The sequence below is a fragment of the Triturus cristatus genome, chromosome 3_1 (genome assembly GCF_964204655.1).
Source record: "Triturus cristatus chromosome 3_1, aTriCri1.1, whole genome shotgun sequence".
NCBI classification, from domain to species: domain Eukaryota; kingdom Metazoa; phylum Chordata; class Amphibia; order Caudata; family Salamandridae; genus Triturus; species Triturus cristatus.
This window is the reverse complement of record NC_140583.1, coordinates 211,706,869-211,733,812: the sequence shown is the minus strand read 5'-3', so window position 1 is coordinate 211,733,812 and position 26,944 is coordinate 211,706,869. Positions and strand designations below refer to the sequence as shown.

The window sequence follows — 26,944 nt, the reverse complement described above, 5'->3', positions numbered from 1 at the left end:
ACCCTGCAGCCCAACTCTGCAGAGGTATTTTTTTATAGAGTCACATTCTTGAATCAATCTCACTGTCATCTGACTTTAAATCTCTGTACTTTTAAAATAGAAAATAAACAGCGTTAAAGCAGGGCCAACAGTGTTTATTAGCACATCCACTTCATTTTAAATAACACAAACCCCACCCAATGAGGTGGATAATCTGAGCTCACACACGTCGGGAACCACTAGATGTACTTCATTTTGCTGCTAAATACTATGCTGCTAAAAGTGTAACAATTTGCATTGTTTGTAAAAGTTATTTAACTAATAAGAGGTGCTTTATTGGGTGGAGGGCAGGGCAGTTTTTATGTGATTTTAGCGCTGTTCTGTTGCCACCTTCAGCGGCACTACCTACCCTCTAAGACAACTAGAGCCGCCATGTTTAAACAGCGCTCTAGTTGTCAGAAACAGTCTGGCAGAGTTATGAAAACAGACTGGGACGTTGACGCTATTAGCTCACACACATCGGGAACCACTAGATGCACTTTATTTTGTTGCTAAATACCATGCAGCTAAAATGTAACAATGGAATTGGTATTGTTTTAACATGTTTTTTACCTAAATAAGGGGTGTTTGATTGGTCGGAGAGCAGGGGCTGTTTTTATGTGATTTTAGCCCTGTTCTGTTGGTGCGTTCAGTGCCACTTTCTACCTACCCTCTCAGACAATTAGAGCAGCCATTTTGAGACAGCGCTCTAGTTGTCAGAAACAGTCTGGCCCAGCTATAAAAAAAAGACTGTGGCGAGGACACGCGACAGGTGCGCCACTGGTATGCCAATGGCAAGCCTGTCTACGCCCGTAAGTGTTCGGCCAGGCCAAGGCCAGAGACCCTGCCCGTTTTCCACAATATGACAAGTAAACACAGCAGAGAAACTCCAGCAACCTAATAAGGTACAGTGTAACAATTTGAGGCACACTCTGCACTCTATAAGCTACCCTGCTTTTGTAAGAAATGTAACATCATATTGGGGAACAAGAAAACACACATTGCAGATACAAAACCAACAAATAGTGCACACCACTTCCATAGGGTCCATATGTATTTGTTCAACTGCAGTCCACGGCCCAAACATAGCTCAGATCTATTTATCTTCCTACAACATAAGAAACCACAGGCCCTGTTTCTTACAGAAACATGGTTGAGAGAGGAATCAACGCCAGACATGGTAATGCCTCTCCTCTAGGGCTAAATAGGTGCGACAGAAAGGATAGGAGTGGTGGTATAGCCATATTTTTTAAAGAAGAACAGAAGAGAATTATCTACATCAAGGATAGTGAAAGACTTCAATTTTCACTTGCACTTTCCCCCAACTTCACGTTCTCGGGTATTCTTACGTATCATCCTCAAGGATCTGCTTCACAATTTGCCCAAGTGCTACCCGAAAGTCGCTGAATCAAGTCTTCAGAAAGCTAACTTCACAGTACTAGGAAACCTTAATCTACATTTTGAGGAAAATGTTTGTGATACGGTCAAAATGCTAGCCCAAGATTTGGCAGCTCTACAATTGAAAGAAATCGTTAAGACACCAATGCATCTCTGTGGTCACCTACTTGACCCTGTCATCACCAACATCATAAACATGGATACAGTTGAGTCAATTCCAATTCTGTGGTCTGATCACTGCATAGTCACCTTCTGGCTAAACATTCCTAGTAGCACACCCCCCAAGTCCCTGACGGTCATGGTCTAAACTCAATACGGGAGAATGGATATGTATACTTAATGAGTCTGCCCCTGCAATAAAGGGTAGACACCATGGAAAAGTACAAAACCTTTGAGAGTTGGTTAAACAACTCATTAAATCCCCTGGTTCTGTGTAAACTTCAATGATCCAATCAGACTTATGGTCGGGCTCCTTGATCAGTGGTAATGCCACTACTGCATGAACACATGCCATAGTTAAACCCCTGTTGAATAAACCTGAGGCCAATCCTCTCCTAGCAGAAAATTATAGATCTTTTTCCCTACTTCCGATAGCAAGAAAAGTTCTAGCGAAACATGTCAAGAAATACCTCTTTCGCTTCTTGGAATGACATGCCACCCTCCACCCTACCCAAACAGGTTTCAGGCTGGTTAGTGGTACAGAGACAGCCCTGCCAGCAGCAACGGAAGAACTATTGTACAATTTTGGACCAAGGCGGCTTTGCGGATATGATAATGCTAAACCTGAGCACAGCCTTTAATATTGTCTCACATCCAAACCTCATTCAACGGTTGGAGGAAGCGTGAATCTCAGATGTCGCCCTCAACTGGCTTGCAGCCTTCCTGGAAAACAGGAGCTTTCATGTATGCGAAGAAGCTCTCTTCTCAACCACCCACTCCATAAACCGCGTGTCTGACTGGGATCCTCCCTGAGCCCCACTCTTTGTAATTTATTCGATCTCCCCCTGGCGGGGATAGTGCATGCACACAGCCTTGCACTTGCATCTTATGCGCACAAAACAAAGATGATTATAACCCTCACACCTGAAACTGAGCACACATTCGCACAACTGAACTCATTTCTAAAACAGGTCAACAACTAGATGTCAGCAAGTAGTCTAAAACCTTTTGACGAAAAGACAACAATGCTAGTTGTCATTAACAACCCTTCAATGTGGAAGAAAAATGTCATGGCCAGACTTGGTGAGCTTCCACAGCCACCCCATGCAGTTAAAAGCTTAGACTTTTGGGTAGATGATAAGCTCTCCACAGAAACGCAGGCCAAGAAACTCACAGGGACGTTTCAGAATATTGAGAACCCTTAGGAAAGTTGTACATTGGCTACCACCATCTTGGACGAGAGTGGTCATACAGAAACTGATAAACTCACGACTTGACTATAGAAACTCTGTTTGGTTAGTCCCAAGTACGTCATAAAGAGACTGAAAGTCGTCCAGACTCTCCAAAAAATCCCCACTTCAGCTTTAGCTGTCCTTCACTGGCTTCCAGTCCAGAAAATAATTCAATTCAAGGCACTGCGTATAGCCCATCAGCAATACACGAGAAAGGCCCACTCCTCATTCAGCAACTCATAAACCGTTACATTCCCATGAGGTCTCTACGGTCCGGGAATCTAAGGTTGCTGACAGTGCCCAAGATCAATAAGGCGAGATGCAGTGGGCAATCCTTCACCTATCTTCTCACCAAACTTTGGAACGACCTTCCCACTGTCCTCAGAATGTTCCAATCCATATCTTGCTTCAGAAAACTCCTGAAGACGCATCTCTTTGAACTTACTAGCTATTTTATAACCTAAAATACATCTAGCAAGCCGGCAGGGCAGTTGTCATCAACGCTGGAGTACTGATCGGGTAGCTACGCGCTACACAGAAACCCTTAAATAGAATAGAATAGCTCTTTACTCACAAAGAGTTTATTGCAGGGCTGATTTTGTATCACAAGAGTAAGGAATACATAAAATAGGTAAGCCTTGTACTACAGAAGCTAATTTGATGCTCGTAAATGTCCTGCCAAGGATCCGCCATCTTACAACGTGCTTTTGCTTTAATGTGTGGTCACCCAACCTGTAAGGGGGAACAAAGATTTCTTGTGACTTTATATGATGCAGGCTGAGAGCACAGTAATGAAGACCTGTTTGGACAGGGATAGACCCGTGCCCGGTCATCCAAAAGAACCGAAGAGTTGGTCCGGTGTTCTTAAATCCTTAGATCTGTCCAAGTTAAACTTTTTACACCTATGAACATCCAGCAGGTGTTGTGCTCTATCAGCAAATGTTCAAGGACTTGTTAAAAAGAAACACAGTATTACTGGTTGGTTCTGATGACAATTTAAGGGTACCTTCGACATGAACCTTGGGTTGGTGTACAAAGTGACCTTGTCTTTCGTAAATTGCATTAACAACTCTTTCATTGTGAAAGTGTGAGCTCTTCCACTCTTCTTGCAGAACTCAATGATAGGAAAAGTGTGGTTTTCGACGAGATTTCACATCTGCCCTTCACTGTGTTCAGTTCCCATGGCACCTCCAGCCAGAGGACTGGGGGTTAAGCCCTGAATAATCCTTTCATAAGCTGTTTCATGATCCTGGATGCTAATATTGCCTTCCGCAATATGCAGAAATGTTGGATGGCCAAACTCAATATGGTCATCAAAAATAAATCTGTCAGGCTGATCGAATAGAAATAATGGGCAATAGCATGACAGTTGTGTCTGGAGATCAGCTAAATCAGTGGCCATACCATGTCGAAGTATCTAACTTTGCGTAGCTACCCTTGGGCAATCAATATCAGTGAGTATGACTCTGCCTTTGCTTTCCTCATCAACTTGGAAATGAATGGAAAGAGCAGAAAGGCATAGCTGTTCGACACGTGATAAGTAGGCATTGCCCCTAGAACCCAGCTGCCAAAAGACTGCTGCTACAGTAAAGTATTTTTTTATTCTGAGGAGTAGCAAACAGGTCAAGAGTTGGGTGACCCCACTTTCTAAAGATTTGATACAGCTTGTCCTGATGAAGCTCCCACTCATTTTTTTTTTTTTGTAAATATGTTTATTAACATTCAAGATCATACGAATACATGACAATCAGTAATCGACCCTTGCTGAAAACATCCAACTGGACAATTGCCCTAGTATAACCATGCTCACTGTACCCCGTTGACAGGCTCTCTAAATAAACGCTCCCCCTTCCAACTTTACATTAAAGTCTCTAGCAAATCCACCATCGGAACAGTTTGCAAGGCCGCATTTACAGTCATATAAACAATGGAGCTTCCGTTCAACAGGTTCAGCGCATAATCAGTATGACTAATCCTAAACTGATCAACAAACCCTAAGTACAACCCCTCCCCCCCCCCACCCTCTCCCACCACCTCCTCCGGCATGACCCGTTGACTGAGTATATGAGCAGACATTCAGTTCCGTGTGAAACACCCTAGCGCAGGACCACTGAGTACCCAAGTGAAACAGTGTCTAATCCCCTCGATATTCCACTAACCCGACATAGTAGAGGGTTGACTCTGTGCCCCCTCATTCTCCAAAGCCTCCTCCCCACCAGAGTCAGCAGTTTTCAATAGCACTGCCAATGTCCCCCAGGCATGGGCTGCCTCCAAGGCTCGGTCGCTATGGGCCCGGGTGGCCATCTGTAATCTAATAGTCATTTCCCAGTCTGCCCACCGGGTAAACTCCACTCTCCACTTCTGCAACCGCGGCCCACGCTGCGCCTTCCAATTAGCAGTAATTTCCCGCTTGGCCAGTACCAGCCCCAAATCTATGAATTTACTGGTTATTTTCGTCTTGGAAGTGTGAGGGAACCAGTGTAACAGGCACAGACTCATTCCAAATTCAATCTCCCTGTCTGTGATAGTGCAAAGCAAGGCCCACACCTCCCACCAGTAGTCCCTAACCCGAGGACAGCTCCACAGCATGTGGAGAAAATCAGCATCCTCCGTTCGACAGCGTGGGCAGGACGCCGCAGGCGTGTGAAAGTAATGCTGGATTTTGACTGGAGTAAGATAGGCTCTGTGCAAAATGAAAAATTGGATCTGTTGGAAACGGGCATTCCTGGAGCATTTCCAGGGACGTTCAAGCAATTCCCCCCATATTTTCTCCGGAATGTCCCTCTCCACGTCCTCCTCCCAGCACCGCTTCAGCCTATCCAGGGGGGTCAGCCTCTCATAGGCCATTCGGCGATACAGGCATGTTACCGCTTTAATGGCGCCCGCCGCCAGCACAACATATTGGCAGACCATGGATGTCCGCGGCTCAGATAGCCCTCCCTTCCACCGCCGCTGAACAGCCGACACCAAGGTCGCATGAAGCAGATAATCCCCAGAGGTAGGCCGTAACGTTCAGAAATGGCTTCAAAAGGGAGTAGAACCCCGTCTTCATATAGATCCCCCACCACCAGCAGTCCCTAATCACACCAGCCCGCCAGCGCCGACCAGTTGCCCCCATGCGGTAGTTGTTGATACATCAGGATTGGAATCTCCGGGAAGAAGCTCCCACTCATGTCAATATAACTGAGAGCAGCTAAGAGACTCCACATGATCGTTCTTGACCCCTAGCCGTTGTTCAGTGGAACTGTCCACTTTGTTTGCAATGGCCTGTTCCCATAGCTACTGCATTTTCTTAACTGACAGGCTGTAAGACCTTATACCACCTTGCTTGAAGATGTAATACATACAGGTTGTGTTAATTCTGATCAGGATAGCTGGCTGGCCTGCGATGATAGAAATGCTATTGTTAACCCGTGATTCTTCAAGTCACAAGTTGCATACTATTTTCTTGCATGCTGATTTACGGGTTGTCCACCAGAAATACGTAGGACACTTCCTTTGCAGTCTGATGCACTTGGTGCTTACACGTTATTTGAATCGACTGTCGCCTTATTCCCATATCGCCTTGAAAAAGTCTGAGTACAGACGAAACATGTGTCGGCTAGATCATGTGCTGGGAATCTTTTAAAAACAAAAACCAATAAAGACAAGGATCTGAAAATTGTTTGGCTTGGTTTGGACTGTCTGTTGGTTTTTGAACAACATTGATTTAATTTAGTTTTCCAATATCAACTGGACCAATATATGACTGTCCTAAAACTATATTAAAGGTGAACGGTTGCCCATAACCTTCATTATAGACAGTGGTGTGTCGATAAATATCATGCCAGTAGACAAAGTTAACAGCCTATTTCCTGTGCCTTACCCCATCAACAACGAAGGTATACACATGGGCTGCATCCAAACCGGTACAAGAGTCATTTACAGCAACCATGAGGCATAAAACGTGTATGCAAGCACCGATTCATGTTCCTGAGGGAACTTCATTGAGTGCCTGCCTACTTAGCTTTGCCACTGCTGCTGACTTGTGATTGATATCTCTCAACTACAACATCTATGCGTTATCTGAAATTGTGAGTCAGTTCCCATTGTTGTTTCATGGCCTAGAAACGCTCAAGACAAGGAAAGCACAACTTCATATTAATGAGGACATTTGCCCTGTTGCCCAAGAGCACCTCAGAGTCACTTTCCACCTTCAAAAAGCAGCTGAGAAAGAACTAGAAACACTGCTGAAACATGACATCATTGTAAGCTCCACCGGTCCTATGCCGTGAGTTTTGCCCATGGCATAGGATCGGAGGTGCAGTGTGATTTTGCGTTGACATTTCCCAGTCCAATAAAGCAATCAAGCGAGAAAGTCATCCTGGTCCCCACATCGCGGACATGATCATTCAGCTTCTCTAGTCTTGACCAGAACAAAGGATACAACTTGAACTGGAAGAGAGCTGTAGGCACAGTACTACTTTTCCGACTCAGGTTTCTTTAGATACAAAAGGCTGAGTTTTGGACTATCTTCGGCTGCAGAGATATTTGAGGACGTCATCCGCCGAGTAATTCAACCTGTCCCGCATGCTTTCAATTACAGTGATGACATACTGGTATTTGGGACAACACAAAAGGAGCATGGCAAGGCCCTTACACAAGTGTGCTAATTACTTGCTGATGCAGGTCTCACTTTGAATGTGGAGTTTCACAAACCAAACTCAAATTATTTGGGCACATATTCTCTTATGGAGGAATGACTCCTGACATGCATAAAGTGCAAGCATTGTCATCTGCTTGCCCCACAAAAGATATAACCTTACTGTGATCCTTCTTAGGCATGGCTAGTTATTGCTCAAGATATATTTGTGAATTTGCTACAGTGAGTACCCCATTGAGAGACTTAACAAAGCAAAAGTTCTCATTCCAGTTGGCCTCTGAATGCCCCCAAAGTTTTAAAGACATAAAACATGCGATTGAGAATGCAACTGTATTGGCCTACTTCAACCTCAAGTTACATACGGAGATGAAATGTGAAATGAAATTTATCTTACAAAGTGCGCTGTTGCCAGGGGGATCTTGGTGCTGCAGAAACAGAAGGAAAGGAACCAATAAGAAAGATTTAAAACAGAAGAACCTAAAAGATCAAAACAACGCAACTTCATTGATTAAAAAGACAAGTTCTTAAAGCCTTCCTAAAAGGAAGAAGGCCTCCTGCAGTTCTTCAACTGATGCGGAAGAGAGTTCTACAATTTAGCAGTACAAACGACAAAACTTCTGCCGCCCCAATGCAATCTTCTAAATTTAGGAGTGACCACATTGTTGGCTGAAGAAGAACGCAGAGTCCAGGAAGGAGTGTGCCATGTTAAATTCCATTTCAAATTATAAGGATCTGAATCATGGAGAGCTTCAGAGGCAATGCACAAAGCATTTAAGACTATGCTCTTTTTAACTGGCAACCTGTATAACTGGATTAAAGCCTGTGATGCAGACCAATGCTTCGGAATACCAAGCAGGAGTCGAGCTGCAGGGTTCTGCAGCTTTTGCAATTTGTTGACAAGTTTTTTCTGCATGTTGGTATATAGGACATTACAATAATCCAGTTTGAAAGGCACAAGACCAGTAACCACTATTTTCAGTGAGTTCTGTGGAATAAAAGGAAACGCTTTCCTCAAAGATTTCAAGTTAAAAAAGGATGAAGAGGTCACAGCGGATTTGCTTCTCTGACAGTTCATCATTTAAAAGAATCCCTAGATTACTTACTTTTGAAACATGGATTGGCAGGGTACCTGATTCCTGTGCAAACACAAGGAGATGATGGACGGAGCGCTGAAACTTTTCCGACACTCACCCCCAGTCACAGATCTGGGTTGATTCTATCATCGTTCTTTAGCTCACTTTGCCACTTCAGTTCAGACCCAGCTATATGCAAATCAATCTTGACCCTGTGCCTCATGGGAACAGTTCAGCCCGAACTGCCCAGGCCGGTCTTCCCTGAACCAGAAACAAGCATCCTTGGACCGGTTTTGGAGTAAACCCCTCATCAGCCAGGCTAGCTTGATTCCAGTGGCAAAGTGAGCAAGGGACACATGTTTGGGCATACCCTGCCAACTTAGGGCGAACAAAGCAAACACAAGGAGATGATGGACGGAGCGCTGAAAATTTTCTGACACTCACCCCAGTCACAGATCTGGGTTGAATCCATCATCATTCCCTTTATCAACCCGCTTTTCATCTTACATTGTTCATTTAACTAACACCACTCTGTGTAAATAAATGCCACGCTACTCATGGATCCTACATTCATTCATCCTCTTTATCATTTGTAGATCTCCCCCGATGAAGGCTCATGCCGAAATGCATTGGGAGCTTGCAACTTATGTCAATGTTCAACGTGACGTGTTTGAAATGAACGCCACTAAAAATGACGAATAAAGTTTTTTCAAATTGATGAAATTTCAACTTTAATTATTCGAATAACATTGGAAACCTCCTTGAGAGGACCACATCTGTGCCCGAGAGATCTACGCAGCATGGGTCATCCCCGCTATTCTCAAATCTGACAATGACCAACCCTTCAAAAGCTAAGAATTCAAGAAGTTTATTGTTCTACTAAATGTGAAGCATCAAAAAAGTAGACCTCTCTAGCCCCAAGACAATGGTTTTGCTGAACGATTTATGGGCACTCTAAAGAAGGTAATTCAGCGAACAACGATAGAGAGAATCCATCTTACCCTAGTCATGTGTCAAGCCCTTCACCTCAATCAATCAACTCGATTAATTGGTGAGAGTCCTGCCACCTTGCTATTTGGGAGAGCCATCAGAACCAAACTTCCACAATGGACTTCGACCGATCGATGAATGCCCATGAGGATCGTATCACAGACGCTTTTCAAAAATGCAAGATGAAAACATTTGCTGATCAGCGCCGACGTGCCCAGGAAATAGTCTTCAGAAAAGGGGACTATGTACTGGTCAAACAGAAAAGGAAGCGCAAAACAGACACTCCGTTTGATGTTGACCCTTTGAGAGTTGTGATATGCAAGGGACATATGGTGACAGCGCATCATCCTGGAAAGTCCATCACACGGGACTCGTCACACTTCAAACACCTTCCTCAACGTTCGTCAGCTCCTGATATCACGAGCGAGGCGACCCTGTCTACATGTCCAGATCCAGCATTTGAGCCAATGCCATCGGTGCCTGATCAAGGTGCCCCTCTGCTACCTCATATCACCCGATGTGGCTGACCAGTGCGAGTGCCTCAATGACTTTTGAGGAACAATGATGCTAATGCTGTCTGTACTTTTTATTTAACAAAGGGGGAGATGTTGTTTCTTAAGACTATGAGCGCTAAGACCCTTGCGGCTCTGGGCAGACTCTAAACAGGAAATACGTTTTCTGCTCGGAGGGGTTAAGGGGCGGTTATAGGAGTTATGACGCAATGTGTGCAGTGTGTGGTTGTATTTTGAAGAATAAAGATGTGTATTGCAGAGCTCTGTGTGCAGAGAATGTTATTTGCGTGCTCCCGGGCTGGGAATTATGATACAGTGACATAGTGAAAGGGTTGTTGATTTAGGAACTTGTTGAGTTCCCCGAGTTCCAAGATTAGCCTATATTCTACAATCTTTTTCACCAGTAAGAATCTTTATGACTTTGACACCTTTTTTCAATATCTAATTAGAAGAGGAAGAATGTCATGCTGGTGTTCTCTTAGACGAAAACTTGCATTATACTTGGCGGTTCCCTGGCGGCTGCGGCTGGGCATAAGCGGTCCGACTGCCCTCATTGTAATAGGGCGGTCCGGACACTGCCACGCCCCCATGAGTCTGGCATTCCGCGGGCCACCAGCCTCATAATAGGCCCCTTAGTATTCTTTAAGGACGTAAATCTTCTACCCATTTCTAAATTGGAGCAGTTTTGGGGCAGTCCTTATGGATACAGGTATATTGTTCAAGATCCTGGGTTTCTGAAAGGTTTTTGCCCATCAATGGACATTACTAGCAATAAAATTTCACGCATAGTTTGTGAACATAAACCAGTAGTAAAGTTGGGTAAAAGTACACTTTTATGAAAGTTTATACTTGCTGTATTTACAAACTATCGGTGCAAAACTAGTAATTTTATCAGTTATTTTTATTAGAAAGAAAGCAACACCAGTCACATATATATCAGCCTTCATTACATATTCAGACATATGTCGTCTACTAACTTTACAAATCAAAAGCACAGTGTCACTCAGCCATCTGTATCCCTTCTGTCCCATTGGCGTTCCGTCATTTCCATTTCTGTGGTCGGTGAGATACACAGGTCACCCCTATAAACATTCCACTTTCCCCATTTCTAATACCACTTCTTGGGGCAACCTCTAGATTTGAAAACCTCTTTTTCTGCGAAAATGCATTTGTCTAGGTCCCATGCCCAGTTTCCTGAAGATGGAATGTCAGCTGCTCCCCACTTCATAGCTATGTTCCGTTTTACCAATGTGTATCCCAGGGTGACCCACTGTTGTTCCACCTCGGTGAGATCCATCGCCACCCATATGTTGAGGAGCCAAAACTAGTAATTTTATGAGTGTAATTTTAATAATAATGCAATTATTTGTAGTGAACTTACATTTGTAGTTTATGAATACGGAAATCCAAATGAGGGGGAGCAGAACTAGCTGTATTTGGGTTATTGGATCATGTCTGGGGCACAGCTGCTATGATGGAATCTACTTTGGGATGGCAAGACACACACACTAACGCAGAGTTAGGTGCACTGTAGTTCTTTTCCAGGCGCACCCCAACCACTTAAACTGTGGGCGGTGTTATAATCAGTTTCAGCCCCTTTTCCACGCATAGTTTAAGATGGCGGTTGACTTAACCATCTTCCTCAACTGCTCCTTAAAGCTATAAATGAAGTATTGCTTCTTGCTTGTGGTGGTGTTTTATCTCCATCTTCAAGTATTCCAAATCCCTCAACTTCTTGTCATCTTAATGTTAGTTGTCCTGAACTTCGCAGTCCTTCACTTCCGGATAAGTATCTCTATCAATGTTTTACTAATTATCATTTGCTAAGTTATCAGTAGTAGGAGTGACAGTTTGAGGTGTTTGAGACGCCCTGGGTGCTTATAGAAGAAGAGTTATAGCCTAGTCTGCTGCATTTGTTGTCACTGGGGCAGCAGCAGGGTACATTGCTTTGGAAGGTGGTAAAATTGATGAAGCTATGGCTTCAGTACATAGTTCTGGAATGTCTCCATCATTTGCAGGGTATTTAGAGAAAGGACAGGGACCTTCATTAAGGGTGGTTTTCCATGATGATACCTAAATTCTGAGGAGTGATCACAATAACTTCAGTGACCTTCTGGTGGAAAGTCGTGGGGAGCATAATCATCATAACCTTGTGGGTTGTTGAACTTGTCTCCAATGTCCTTTCAATCTTCTTCCTGGACACCTCGTATGAAGAATTTGGGGGTTAAAAGTGATTCTTGCCTCACAATGAAGGACTAAGTAATCTGTGGTAAAGATCTCTTTTTCCAAAGGAAGGTATACAAAGAAGTATTTATCGTTTTAATCTTCAGCAGAGAGTACAAATTATGAGTGCTTCTCTGCCCACCAAGTAGGACTACTGCAGCTTTACATATGTAGGTTTACAGATGAAATCCCTGAATAAATTGGTCCAAACTGCTGCTGCCAGAATGATTCTAAATATGAAGAAATATGGATCCATCATGCATGCTTTAGGTAAACTGAACTATCTGGCAGTTAGCCAAAGGATAGAAGGTTAATGTTTAAGTATTATGCACAAAACACTTTGCGGTAAGAGAACAAATCATCTCTCCAACCGATTTTCCTTTTATAACCCCAAGACATAGATTGAGAACGGAGACAGCCTTTTATCTCAATGTGCCAACTTTTTTGCGAGTCACTTTGGGTGGCAGTGCTTGCTCTGTTGCAGCATCTAGAGTTTGGAACAGGCTCGTGATAATATTGAGGAAAGAACCATCGCTGATAATGTTTATGAAGCTTCTAAAACCTTCCTTTTTTCCAGCGTCCTCGGTCAAAGGATTGATCTCAAAGGACTGATGTCAGCATATGTGCGAGCCCCCGATGATATTGAGAAAGGTTAGCCATGTCTTCCTTTAGCCCCAATGTAACTAACGTTTTTTATGTGTGCTTAGTAAGCACCCACAAATAAAACCTGCGTTTTTTTTTACATTGACAGGACAGATAGAAACTTACTGAAGATTACCACAGCAGCTACATAAGCTCTCTCTGGGTGAAACACAGAAAACTACTTGCTGTAACCTCTTCAGCCAATCTGGTGGTATACGACATAACGCAGACTGATGCATACCTAGAGAAATTTTGTTTCAAATACTCAATAGAATTAAAGCAATGGTTAATAAAATGTCTAATCTTTGAAAAAAAGTAATCAGATAAAGGAGGGCAATTGGGAAGAACCAGGGAAATCCAACTGAAGACCTTGCTGATGGAAATAGCCAAAATGGGTGGGGGCAATGGGACGAGGTCACCTGCTTAGGGGATGTTGAAATGAGAAGGCCTATTATTGAAACTTTCAAGCAACATCATTCTTCTGCAAAAAGTATAGGAATTTTGCCTGCAACTCCAGTTTTGCTGATCCAATTGAGTAAGATGGCAAGTAAAAATTGTCATTGGATTTTCCATGCCTCTCCATAAGAGGAAGATGTTTTAGCATGGTCTCCAACTCCAATCAATTAGTTTGAGAGTCTTGCATAAGGCTAAAAAATGGCCACGGTCACCCACATATTTTTCACTGCAAGATTGGTCTTTGTTGTGAATCATGTGTTGTAAGTGGGCTATACGATAGGTACGGTGTATAATTTAGTTTAGTATGATGCCTTCCTGTGGTAGTCGATGGCATACGCAAAAGGCATATTCCAAGAGATGAGCTTGATATCACCAATAGTACGCAGATATTGCTACATTTTAGTTTTATTTATAGCTAAAACACCTTGCAGCACAGAGAAACGAATTAGGTCATTACAACTTCACCAGTGTAAAAATATCTGATCCCCCAGCAAAGAAGATAAAGCATAGTGAAACACATAGTCATAATGGGACGGAATGTAAATGGAAGCAAGGCACCACTACATGTGGCCAGGATTATGACCATTCAGAGAAAACATACAAGTGCTACCAATAATGACACTACCTTTACCTCATGTACACAGAGGAAGTCACATTAGGCCGGAAGAAGTTGAGTCAGAAGCAGAAATATAATTAACATTGTAGAAATAGGATTAACATTGTAAATGGTAGAGTCCATGCAAATCGTGTTTTCTGCTTTATGCAAAGGGGTGTGGCACAACAACACAAAGCCAATACCCTGCTTATTCCACACAATGGACACAAAATCATTATCTTACCTTTAAAAGGATCATTGGCTTTTTGAGGTTCTCCTAAATCCTCCTTCATGTCAGCAAAATAATCTTTTTCTTCAAGTTTGCTGCCCCCAGGAGAATTTCCCTCTGATGATTCAGCATATACTTTAGGTACTTCCAGGGTTGTCATTTTCCTTGCTATACCTGGTGAACGTCTCTCCATGGGTGGAGATTGAGAAGCCATAGAAGTCTGCAACAATGCTTGATTTCTCCTAGACAGTCCTGGAGACACGGTTGGACTATCTCTCTTTGTAGTGGCTTGACCAGCCGTCGAGTCCAAATTATTAGAATCTGCATCATCCAACTGCTTTGGCTTTGAAACATATATTTTACGACGAGCACCCAAAGCAAGCTCATGTGGTGTTGCAGCCGGAATCATAGAAATAATATCGTCAGGTTTAGCCTTTTCAATTGCATCTAGTTGTAAATCAGAAGACACGTCATTAGTTTGTACAAATTCCATATGAGGGACATTAGCAACTACAATTGAAGGTACCGACAAAGATGTTACTTCAGAATCTAAAGTCACATTCCCTGCCTGCTGCCTGGAGGATGAAATATCTGCAATTCTTGAAAACTGCTCTTTGCTGGTCATTTCGTCTGTTGTGATTGCTCCTGGAACTATGCAAGAAATTTCTACATCTGGAAATAATTCTTTATCAATCACTTCAGCAAATTTTCTTTGCTGCAAGACATCTACATTTGGAACCATTTCTTCGTCTGAGCTTGGTGTCATAATGCCAGATGTAGAACTTGAAGTCAAGGATTCTTCTTTTTGAATGCATGTGTCACTTTTACCAGTTTCTGCAATTGTGCTTGTTACAGGACTTGAGCTTCCAGTACCTATGTCTAAAAAAAGGTTTTTATTTGCACAATGATCTTTCTCTTCTTTATCTACCTTAACGGTATCTTTTGGATCAACCTTGTTTTTATCAGTCTCATTCTTTGTGATATTCAAAAGCATAAGTAAAGAATTTTTCAGGGAGGCCACAAACCCACTATTCTGTTTTTCTTGGTCCGTGGAGAAATTATCCAAAACAACTTCTTGTGTACCTTGAGAAATAGATGGGATTGTTGCTGTAGGACTTACCAGGTCTTTTGTTTTAGAGAAATCTGGTGATAGCAAATTAATATTCAAAAGGTTTTCGTCACTCTTGTGTGTGATGGCAGGTGGCATTACAGCTTGTTTTTGTTCATTAACGTCTCCTTGAGCTACTTGCAAAGTCATTTCAACATTAAGGTCTTGTTCAGGAAATTCACTGCATTCTGAAAGCAAATCCATGCCAATATCTCTTTCTGCAGTAGAGGCCACCTCACTTGAACTTTTCGTATCCACCTCCTTCTTGACATCACGCAACAAAGTAGCTACACTATCCTGATGATGAAGTTGTGATTCAGTCGCTGCAGGAAATCTGGTGTCCATGAGGTTTGAGTGTGTTTCTTCATCAGCACAATCTGAATTTATTCCAGTTCCAACCTGAGAAGCATTCTCCATCACCCTCAATGATGTACTATCATGAGAGGTCGATAAAGATTTGTTCTTTATGGTGGGTTGATCAATTTGTGAAGATAGTTGGTTCTCTTCTATCAGAATCTTACTGAATACAGTCAGAGTATCATTCGGCTGCTGATCTTTTATATCCTCAATCATTTCAACTTCATCAGGAAATCCAAACGTCTCAGACGAGTCAGCACCTTGGCTTGGGATACATTCTTTTAACAATGGTCTTAATACATTTGCTTTCAGGTCAGTCACGTCTCCCATAATGTCAATACTGGGTGCTAACACTACTTTTTCTTCTTTTTCCCCTACCACGACTTCCACACCATCATTATTTTTTAAATGTCGATTGGCCTCTGAGGAATATTCCATGCACACTATGGGTTTGCCCAATGAATTAGATGATGCCATTTTAGATATTTCAAGTAAATGCTCAGCTTCTCTGGAATCCACATTCAAGGTTGCAGACCCTTCGAGTTTTGATATATGTGCACTGCTCTCTTTTTCAGCAGATTCTGTTTCCATGTATACAAGTACGTCAACAGCACGGTCGTTATTTATGTTGTCTAGCTTGTCTTTACTTAATGTAGGCGCAGCCATTTTTAGGTCAGCGGCTGTAGTTCTTGGCTGAGAAGCCACAGATTTTGGTTTGGAGTCTGGCATTCGAACTTTCAGTTGTGGCAAAGGGCCATCAAGTTCTGGTTCGGATTCTGAATCTTTTTGTCTTGGCATGGGAGCGGTCAGTCGTGGCAAAGAACCTTTTAATTCTAGTGCTAGATCTGTTATGGATAGTTCAGGAACTAATGTTTTCACTACAGGCACAGGCGTTTTAAGTTCACTTGGGGCAGTGGGTTTCTCTTTAAGTTCTGAGGCCGAAACCTTTGACTCGAGCACTGGAGCTTTTGTTTTGCGTATAGGTGCTTTTGGTTCAGTTTGTTGTAATTCTGGCTCTTTCATCACTTGCTGAGGCATTTTCAGTTCAAGTTCTGGAGAGTTTGGTGCAGATGCTGAAGCCTTTAACTCAGATGCGTGTCCTTTTAGTTTACGTGCAGGGGGTTTGGGTTCATTTGATGGAGGAAGGTTGGTTGTCAGTTCATCTGCTGGATTTTTTGTTTCTAGCATTTCAGTTAGTGACACGTTGGATTCAGATGAGGGTGATTGTGGATGTACTACTTCTAAAACCGGAGATGCATGTTCTTCATTGTTGATAACGTTTTCAGAAATAGAGTTTTCTGTTAAAAGTGATGCAGAAGTCTTGTTCACGCCCTGTAAATGCAAAACACATTGAGCGAGATTGTGGGCATAGTTTTTTCTTTGTGCAATTCAGTTACTTATATGGTTTCTCTACCAAAGTACTGTAAACGTCATGTAAAACTTATAAGATTTCACATTTTAAAAAAAACAAAGTATCAAAATCATGATCACTTAACTAAAAGAAATCTGGCCAAATTGCGTGCACACGTTAAGGCATGAAGTTTGGAAACAAGACTATTTAAGTTAATGCTGTAGAAATGTGAATATGATTTGCATTTTGTAGCACATACAAATCATTTGAAGCAGGAAAGAGCGTGAGAGCCAGCTGTCAATATGGCCACACTGATAGTACATTTCGGGTCTGGCACGCTATCCGGCATAATCCTCTCACAATTATCATCTTACCAGCAACTGGCTCCTGGATGATACTGGAGAGGCACTCTGAAAAGTTTTGAAGGGCTCCCTGTCTCGACTGATGAATGTGCTAATGCCTGAACGCTCCGAACGGAGACACTCCATCTGATCTGGGTGCACCCGACTCATGGAGACCAAGTGGGTTCACATTTCTGGTTGGGCCAGCATCTTGGCTGGCTCACATGGATCGCTGTGACAGACAGGCAGGGGGGCTGCATGACTGTCCACCTATGAATGAGGTTTGAAGCACAGCGGTGAAGATAGGCTTCCCAAGCCTCATGGCAGCAGCACCAACCTGAATGCGGCCTGGTGGGGGCCTCCCGACACAGGTGATCTTTAAACGCCACGTGTGTGTGTTTGTGTGTGTGCGGGGGGGATGTTCGGGGGTGGGGGAGGGGAGATGGCGTGGATATGCTGAAAGGCAGGTGGGGTTGTTGCTTTGCACGCACTTTGAGGATTGCTTGATGGCAGGCCACTGTGGACATCACATGCTTTCAGGGTCGGCCTGGGTAAAATTTCTGTCATAATCTTGTTTTTACGTTACATCCCAATAACAATGCTAACTGTGCCATGTCATGTTTTTACCCGCCACTCACGGCAAAATTGCAGCTATTGTAGGACTTATTTTTTGCACTATTTTGTTTGCGCCAAATGCATAATTGCGCCAAAAATGCAAGCGAGGGCTCTTTATGCTAATATGTAGCAGATCTGCATTTCGTGCAATTTTACGTATTTTTTTTAAACTAAATTTGGCGCAATTATATGAAAGCAAAACATGCGAATTTTACACAGCCCTACTGATGAGGGGGATTAGTGACTTCTTCTTGTTTTCCCTTGGTTGCAACTGATAATTATCTCGGGCCTAGCCATGGTTAAAATATAATGGGTAAATTGGTACCATAATATTTTTGATAAAAGGAATTGCCAAGCCATATAGTCTTTAGCAAGTACAAATTACGAAAACAACCCTGAAATGGCAACCATTATGTCTTTTATGGGTGGGGGATTTTAATTGCACAATTTGCAAGTTTGATTCCCAGGGTGTGTGTGGGCTAGAAGACATGTAGGGGCAGCACCTGACTCATTTTACTCATTCTCCCCAGGGCGATGCATTAAACTCTATTCTTATGGCAAATGATCTAAGTTTTTTAATTAACCATGGTTCCAAGCCAAGTGTGTCTGCAGGCGTGTCATAGAACCTAGGCTTGTCATCCACTGTCACTCGCAGTCTGGTGGGGTACATCATACTATATTTATGGTCAAGTTTCCGTAGCTGTGCCTTTGCTTTTGTGTATTTTTGTCTGGCTTCTTGGACTGCGAGTCTGTAATTGGGATTAAAGGACGAGTTACTTACCTTCCGATGTATCTGGTAGAGACACAGTATAGCTGCAGATTCCTTAACTTAGAATATCCCCAGGCGTCAGACTGGATACAGAAAACTTTCCGCAGCAGCACCTCTGCGTGCCGGGGGCGGCACCGCATGGCTCCGCCCTGACATCGTCCACGGATGTGACGTCTGTGGAGCCATATAAGCCCCTCCCGGCGCGTTTTTCGCCTGAGGAACCTTTCAGCGCCACAACGCGGAGCCACCAGCAAAAACAAAGTATGGGAACAGTGTGCGAAAAAGATGAAAAAGAAAAGAAAGTGAATGGTGAAAAAACAGCACCATAAGGTACAGTGCCAAGCACGGTATACTGAAAAATAATGAAGGAAAGAGCAGAGCACCGCTCTGAGAAGCAACCCCACAAAAGCGGAGGGAAAACCCTCCCCTGAGGCAGAAAAGATGTGAAAAACATCAGGACAGACAACAGGAAGTCTGCAACCATAACATATAAGTGTGAAGGGCAACAAGTCTGGAACACAGGAGCACTGAGAATCCACCACAAGTCAGTACCTGAAAGGGACGTCGTATCCCCTGTAAGAGAGTTATAGACTGAGGCAAAACAGAATAAAGGGGTTAGTCTCCAACCGTGTCCTACCGACGGTGTGTTGTCCCCCCCCAGAATGGCGACTGAGGATAGTACAGCTTTCGCACGGGCTATTCGCAGGGCTGCAGATATTCTTCGCTTTCAGCCCTCTGTGGTATCCCGGTCCCTATAATTCAAGAGACAGACCGTGGAATAGCGCCATGTGGCGGGCGGGATCCCAAAGATCTGTGCACCCTTTCCACTGTTAATGTCTTAGAAAAATGTTGTGCTCCGAACAGGTCATTGAGGAGAGTCTCTAAAAACTGCTCCGGGCGCCCCATGTTGGTTGATTCTGCCAGGCTGAGGATTCGCACATTGTTTCTCTGGGACCTTGCCTCAAGGTCTTCATTTTTTACCGCGATTGCCTTCAGGAGTCTCTCAGTCTTCTCCAATCGACATACCAGCGCAGTGGTCTGATCTTCGTGCTTGGACAGCCACTCTGCCACTGCGTCCAGTCGGACACCATGCCCATCCAGTCGCACCCCCATATGATCCAACCAGAGCGTCAAACCTGGTGTCGATGGCACGGAATCATGATTTAAGTCCGGCCATGATAGCCGCCATGCCCTCAAGGGGCGGTGAGGGGGGCTGCCGCCCCTTGTCATCAGGATCCGTCATTTGCCCCGGGCGGTCTGCGACACCATGCAAAAGTGAGCCATCGTTGTTTGGGATTACCACTGCCCATTTCACCCCAAGAATGTTGCGGGGAAGAACTATTGTGGGTGTGGATATAGAGATCCCCCAGTTAGGTCCAGCGAAAGATGAAGGAACAAGTGGGCTTGTAGACAAGAAGGGGAGAGCAATCTCAAAAATGGTATTTCAGCTCAGGGTCTTAGGCAGAGGGAGGTGTATGCACCCGGGATCTTTGCTAGCATATCACGGTGTTAGAGCGAGCATTAGGTAAGGTACCAAGCAGAAGAGCAGCAGAATCCAGTCAGAAATGCACCATACGTGGCCAAGCCGAGTATCTGTGCAGGTAGAAGTGTCCCTTGGATGTAGGTCAGCTAGTACACACATCAGTGCCAGGCAGCCCGCTAGGGGCCAGTCGCCAGTGGCAGGCAGGTGTAGTTGATATGCATGCTCCGACACCTCCGCTCAGCTCTCCTCGCAGCCCCAGTCTCCACCAGGCTGCCAGGGGGTGTAGTGAGCCACCGTCCCCCATCACCTGGTACCAGCAGCCAGTCCTCGGCAGTTAGATGGAGCTTCTGGGGAGAGGGGGAGCCAGCAGGGCACCACAGTCCTGGCCTCCGCTCACCCGTGGCCCCTGATGCCAGGGGGCCTCTGAGGTGGGCTAGATCATCCCCACCCTCAGATGGCCCTATGCGGATTAGTGAGGGTGTCCGCATCACCCCCGCAAGGGTGTAGAAGCGGCCCGCGTGGCCTATGGTGATAAACTGGGGGGGGGGGCTCCACCAGCCCGGAGGCACCAACGGCAGCGAAGAGGTAGGCCCATGCTTCAAACCCACAAACCCACAGCCGCAGGTCAAGCCTCCCCTCTGCAGCGCACTTAGCACAGCGCGGATCGCCAGCTCATTGGTCCCTCACCTGCACTCGCAGTGTGAGGCTGGTCCGCAGCAGGGATCAGCACTCTGCCGTCAGCCAAGTTGCATCACGAAGCGGGAAGAGAGGAGGGTGGGCCTACCGGTACTCCGCAGCCCCGGCCTACAAGCTCGCCCGCGGCCGCTGTCGCCTTAGGGCCTCCAAGGTGGGCTGGGCCAGTTTCTGGTGGCAGCGGGCTGAGATAGGAGCGTCGCCGGGGCTGCCGCTTCACGTCTGGGCGATGTTTACACTTGGCGCATGTTGTTTCGGTGCCGATGGGTGTGACGAACTCACTCTACCTTCAGGAGTTTTGGAGGCAGGCTCCGGAGCTTCAGTGCCATGCGGCAATTTTGGTCGCCGGCCGGGCCATGCCCCCAGATTATTTCTTTTCTAAACAACAGATATCAGTAGGTTGTGGTGTCATCATTTCACCTTCTGGATACCATAATTTCCCAGCGGTGTAATGGAGGAGACACTGATCACTGGCATATGGGGCACATATAACTCCAGAACATTCAGTATAAAATCTGGGTGTGCTATTTGACCAATAGCTAATGTTTCTTCTCCTTCTCTGGTCGAAGGATACAGTATCCTCAAAACTTTGACGGAAATTTACCTCTTCTCTGACAATCTCATTCCTTTTTTTAATTGCTTTTTAAACAAAGAAAAGAAACCAATCATACAGTTAAACGAAATGAAAAATAAATAAATACAGAATCAAACATTTATACAATGATATGGATCATTGAAATCAAAGGCAAATATCACTACAAGAGTGACAAAATGAAACATGGTGACACTGAGGGGAATGGCAGAGAGGGAGCATACAATATATCAGTCACATGTACAATTCATCGATAGTGAGACATGCAGGCGGGGCCAGGTGATTACAAATAGCTGTGAGTGGGATGAAGACAGGTATCTAGAGAGAGCCTGGAGGATGGCAGATGCAGTCCTGAAAAAACAGCAAACGGTACACACAGTCCCCACTCAGTCCCCAGGAGCCTCAGGCAAAGACTGTTGAGCAGCCCGATATTTCTCAAACATACCCCAGAAACCCTTCGGGCGGTTGCAGGGGGGGGGAGCAATTTGTTATACACATCAGACTCGGTGTTACAGAAGACCATATCACGCTCCCACTCCACTAGGGTAGGCAACGGACCTCTCATCCATCTCATCGCTAGTCGCCGCTTGGCAAATAGTAGACCCATAGCCACCAATTTGCGCACAGCCATCTTAAGGCGTTTAGTGTAACCAAGAAGCGCTAAGAGGAGATCCGGAACAAGGGATAAATCTAGAATATCATTTAGCTTCTGAAGAATTAGTTCCCAATATTGGTACACTAGCTGGCACTGCCACGCTTGGTGGAAGAAATCAGCGTATGGAGCATGGCATCTCTCACACTCATCAGTATCCCTCAGACCATACCCGAAGAGACGTGCAGGGGAATAATAAACTCTGTTTAAAAATTTGAAGTGAGCAATGCGATGACGACCATTGAGGGATATCTTGCGGGTAACTTCGCAACAATAATGCCAAATATCATCCGTGATAGGAGTACCGATAGCAGATTGCCAAGCCAATCTAACATTACTAATGGAGGAAGCCTTCGCTTCTTGTGCCTGGGTGTATGACTTGGAAATAATCTTACGCAGGGACTGGGTGCTCAACAGAGCTGTCAAAGGGGGAATGGCCAAGGGCTCCTGCAGGTCGTCCCCAAGCACTGCTCGTAAAGCATGTCGAGTGCGAAAGAAGTGAAACCTGGGTAGGGCTGAGTGTGCACCGTCCTCACCCGCAATCTCCTCCCAGGTGCCCAACCGGCCACCACGGAATAGATCACCCATACAATATATACGTAGTTTATGAAGGGAATCCAGGGTACCCCTATCTGAACTAAACACAAACCATTGGCACCACTCAATCCGCATACGTGGCGAATATAATTGCGCCCCGTCATGGAGCGTCAGGAACACATTCCATGCATGTACAACAGAGTCAATCGAGTCCAGTATAGCGTAGCGTCTAGTGGGGACGCGCGTTAGGAGACGAGGCAGCGGAAAGGGGGCGGCGACGACTTTTTCAATATGAAGATGGGGTAGATCTGGAGGGCCATGTACCCAGCTATGGGCGTGAGAGGCCTATGCAGCTCTGTATTACAGTTCAAAGTTTGGGGCGTTAAGTCCGCCGGATGCATACGGGAGCATAAGCGTGTCAAAGGCTACTCGTGAAGATTTTCCTGCCCACGCTAGTTTGAGCATCAGGGACCGCAGTTCGCGAAACAAGTGTTTAGGGACTACTGTGGGTATATTGAGAAACAAGAAGAGTAGGCGGGGCAGTACCACCATCTTGACAATCTCATTCCTTACTACTTCATTAGGCCTCAACGATCAAGTGCTCTCATTCTTCTGGAAGTGCCTCAGAGTAAAAAGGCACGTGAAGGAGCGAGGTTCTCTCGGTCATTTGGGCCCAAGCTCTGGAATGGGCTACTGCTTGAATCAGTGCTATTCAGAACTTTTCCACGAAGAATTGATCCCTAGTTACTAACTAGTGATCCATAATATCAGATTTAGATATACTGCATGGAACTATTTCTAATCACTCTCTAATGCTGGTGGATGTTACACTTCCTGCAGGAACAACCAGGAGAGGAAGGTGGTACTTTCCATTGCGCCAGGCAGACAGAAGCAGAGATGCAGATTTGGGTGCCCAAAGAAAATCTACAGCCTCCCTAGTGCGCCCTCATTGCGGAGAAAAATGTGGTTATCTGTTATATGCGCTGGCTTCGGGTGCAGAGGGTTCCACCACCAGACCATTGGTAAGGGACCACAGGCACGAAATTGATGTTGACGCCATCTGTGGGGATGTGGTCCTGAATTACAGGCAGACATGGCACCTTACGCCTCACTGTGGGCCGTTTTTACCTGTATTTCACCTACATTACTCCGTCCCAGAGGGGTAAGAGGCAGACCACGAACTACAATTCCCAGCAGACATTGGGACATTATATCTAGAAGCCCATTTGAGGGCAATCATTTAAATAAAGTGTCCGTGGTTAAGCAATTAATGGAGTCACGCCTATGATTAAGGAGGGAATCCGAAACGCGTCAGGCAGAAGCAGAGATGCAGATTTGGGGTGCTGGCTGTGCCCGAAGGAAATCTACAGCCTCCCGAGTGTGCCCTTATTGCTGAGCAAAATGTGGTTATCTCATATATATATATATATATATATATATATATATATATATATATATATATATATATATATATATATATATATATATATATATATATATATATATATATATATCTAAGAGCACAATGACACCTTGGCATCTCACACACTATGTTTGAAGAGGCATGAGAAAGTGGGTTCTTCCTCCAAAGCTCCATGAAACATTTATAATTACTCTACTGAGCACAAGAAGGTAAGAATATTAATTGGAAAGGATGTGATTCCTTTACAAGTCCGTAACTGTCTTTTTACTGGAAACCAAGAACTTCATTGTAGAACTTGACTCCCTCGGTTAGCGAAGCACAGAAGTGCAAGGCCCACTCAGGGGAGGTGGTGTTGGCTAGTAATGCTTGTATGCAACAACTACACTCAATAAATCATTCTCCAGGGTGTATACTTATATTACACACACACTTCTAAATACAACACTTCAAAATTAAACTATATACATCAGGTAGATAGAAATAACTCTGGTGACACTCAGATCATGTTACAAACCTAGTGGATCCTGAACTCATTAACCACAATACACTCCCCACACAGGAATAGGGTCCTGGTGGACCATGCTCTCCATGAGCCAGCCATCAGGGAGATGGGAGCTCCTGAGGGTGAAACTGGACTTGAGAAGGGGGCCCACGTGACCTTTTCCCCATTTAGGCTTTAAACAAAAGGGACTGTGATGACTCCCGGGGGCTTAGCCGTTGTCAAGATGCAGACAGGTTGCTCACTAACCTTAGAAGCCGGATACAGCGGGAGCGATCCTTGACGCTAGTTGCTCTCTCCCCAAAGACGGTATTGCTTAAGAGGATTTTAGTACCCCTCTACAAGCGACACCACCCCTGGGGAAAACAAGGGAAGAAAGAAAACAGAGAGGGGGGAATGGAAGAGACGCCTGCACGATACCTTCACTCAGGCCGCCTACTCCTGTAGAGAGAAAGAACAGGCTGAGCGATAGATTCCCTTTAACGGGATAAGTGACATCGAAGAAAAGACAGGCACATATGGTGATATCCCCAGCACACTCACTCTAGGGCTGTATCTGTCTCTCTAAGTGCAGTCTCATTCAAGTATTAAGTACCGGCAGGCAAGTACTCACGAGACCTCCTTCGCAGGCTCTTCTCGGGAGTAGTAGGTGGTGTTGGTGCCCTTCGCCAGCAGAGGTAGGCAAGCCGTGGAAGCGGGAGTCGCTCTCTGAGCCTTTTACGTGGCTCCAAGCGCCGGAACTGGAAGACAGAAGGGATATACAGTCTCCATCTTTCCCCGGGGCGCTCTCCGAGCCTTTCAAGCGGCTCCAAGCGGGAGGAAGGGTGTTCGTTAGCAGGGACCCCCAGCCCCTCCGGGTGAGAGTGTAAGGAAGGCGCTCGAGGCAGCGCTACGAGGGGTGGCCGGTGAGATGTCGCGCGTTGCTTCTGGAGGTTAGACGGGGGCGCAGGTAGAGTCTCCTGGCGCTGTCTCATTCAGGTGAAGCGTGCACGGTTTCAGCGGTTCTGGCCGTTGCGCCTACGAGCGCGGGTTCCCTCGTTGCAGGTTTGAGTGTCGATGAGCCAGGAAGCGGCTTTCAGGACTGGGAAATGTTGGGTGAAGATCGCGCGAGGTCCGTTACCTCGCTGAACGCCAGACAGGACTTGATTGACAAGCCCCTGGCCTTCCGTGAACGAGGCTTTTGTAACCGCCTCAGGAAGTGCCTCCGTGCGTTCGCTAGGGGTTATGGGTATTGTAGTGTCATACCCACCGCCTCCGGAGCGACGCATGGAGCGGCAGAGTCTCGGTGAGTGCTGTAGTTAGTGTCGATGCCTGACAGCCGTCCCCAGAGGGAATCTTCTCCAGGATGCGAAGTGCCACACGCTTCGTTATCTGCCTGGGCCTCCCAGGAGACCAAGCTGTATCTCTGGCCCTGTAAGGCCAAAGAGCTCAAGAAAATTGTCATTTTACTCCAGATGGTAAGCTCTAGCCTCTCCTTTGGGTTCCTGGCCTCAAAAAGTGAGCTTTTGTGGGCACCTCCGTTTTCTGGCTTCCTGCACCAGACCGGTCTTCTGCCTGGTTTCTTGTGCTCTAGTTCTGCTTGTTGTGGCATCTTGCACAGCCCCTCTGCAGGCAGTCAGCAAACCATCCTCCATGTCACACTCCTCAGGTCCGAGCGCCTCCTGGCTTCTTGAAGAGCACATGTGTGTCAGCGAAGTCAAAGGCCATTCCACAGAAGATCCAAGGGAACCATCCAGGGTTCCTTAGCAGGGCAATTCTCTCAACTGTTCACTGAATTTACTTCACTGGACACCTGTGCCTAAAAGGGTTACGGGTGAATCTCTATGCTTCGCCAATCAGGCAATCCATGTTGTCGGCCTCTGTTTCTTCAACAGAAATTCTAGAGATATTTGCAGACACACTTACTGCACTCTGCTGATTCCAACCTGCATATAGGACCAAAGTTTAAAAGAGTACATTCTGGCAGCAGAGTCTTCTCTGTCCAGGCCACCCACCTCTGGAACAATCTCCCACACTCACTCTGCTCTAATAATGAGTTTCTACCCTTCAGGAAAACTTTAAAAATCTTTCTTTTTACCCTCTAATGTGCTGCGAGTAACTTCAATTTTGCCCCAGCAGTTACTAGCACCAGGATACATTTCTAAGTTAAAGTTCACTATAAAAGAATCTACATAAAATAAAATAAAAATGAATGTTAAGAGGGCTAGCAGCCCTGGAAAGACATAGCCTGGTTCTCAAGGTCAGAGTCATAGTCCCAAGGACCAACCTTGCAGGAAATCAGGTGACTTCTCCTTCCAGCTAGGTATCCTTTCGCCATCGTTCCCAGGTCAAGTGTCAAGGTGTTTTTAAGGGTGG

General features: G+C 45.2%; 1 protein-coding gene across 2 annotated transcripts in view; it reads right to left on the bottom strand.

Annotated features, from left to right (window-relative positions):
* The window catches only part of ALPK3 (alpha kinase 3), a 1,254,386-nt gene that overhangs the window by 506,924 nt on the left and 720,518 nt on the right, over window positions 1–26,944 (bottom strand). For both annotated transcript variants that reach the window (XM_085643685.1, XM_085643684.1), the window contains one exon: window positions 14,185–16,966. In XM_085643685.1, coding sequence (XP_085499811.1) covers window positions 14,185–16,966 — 2,782 coding nt within the window. The remainder of the gene's footprint in view (window positions 1–14,184; window positions 16,967–26,944) is intronic.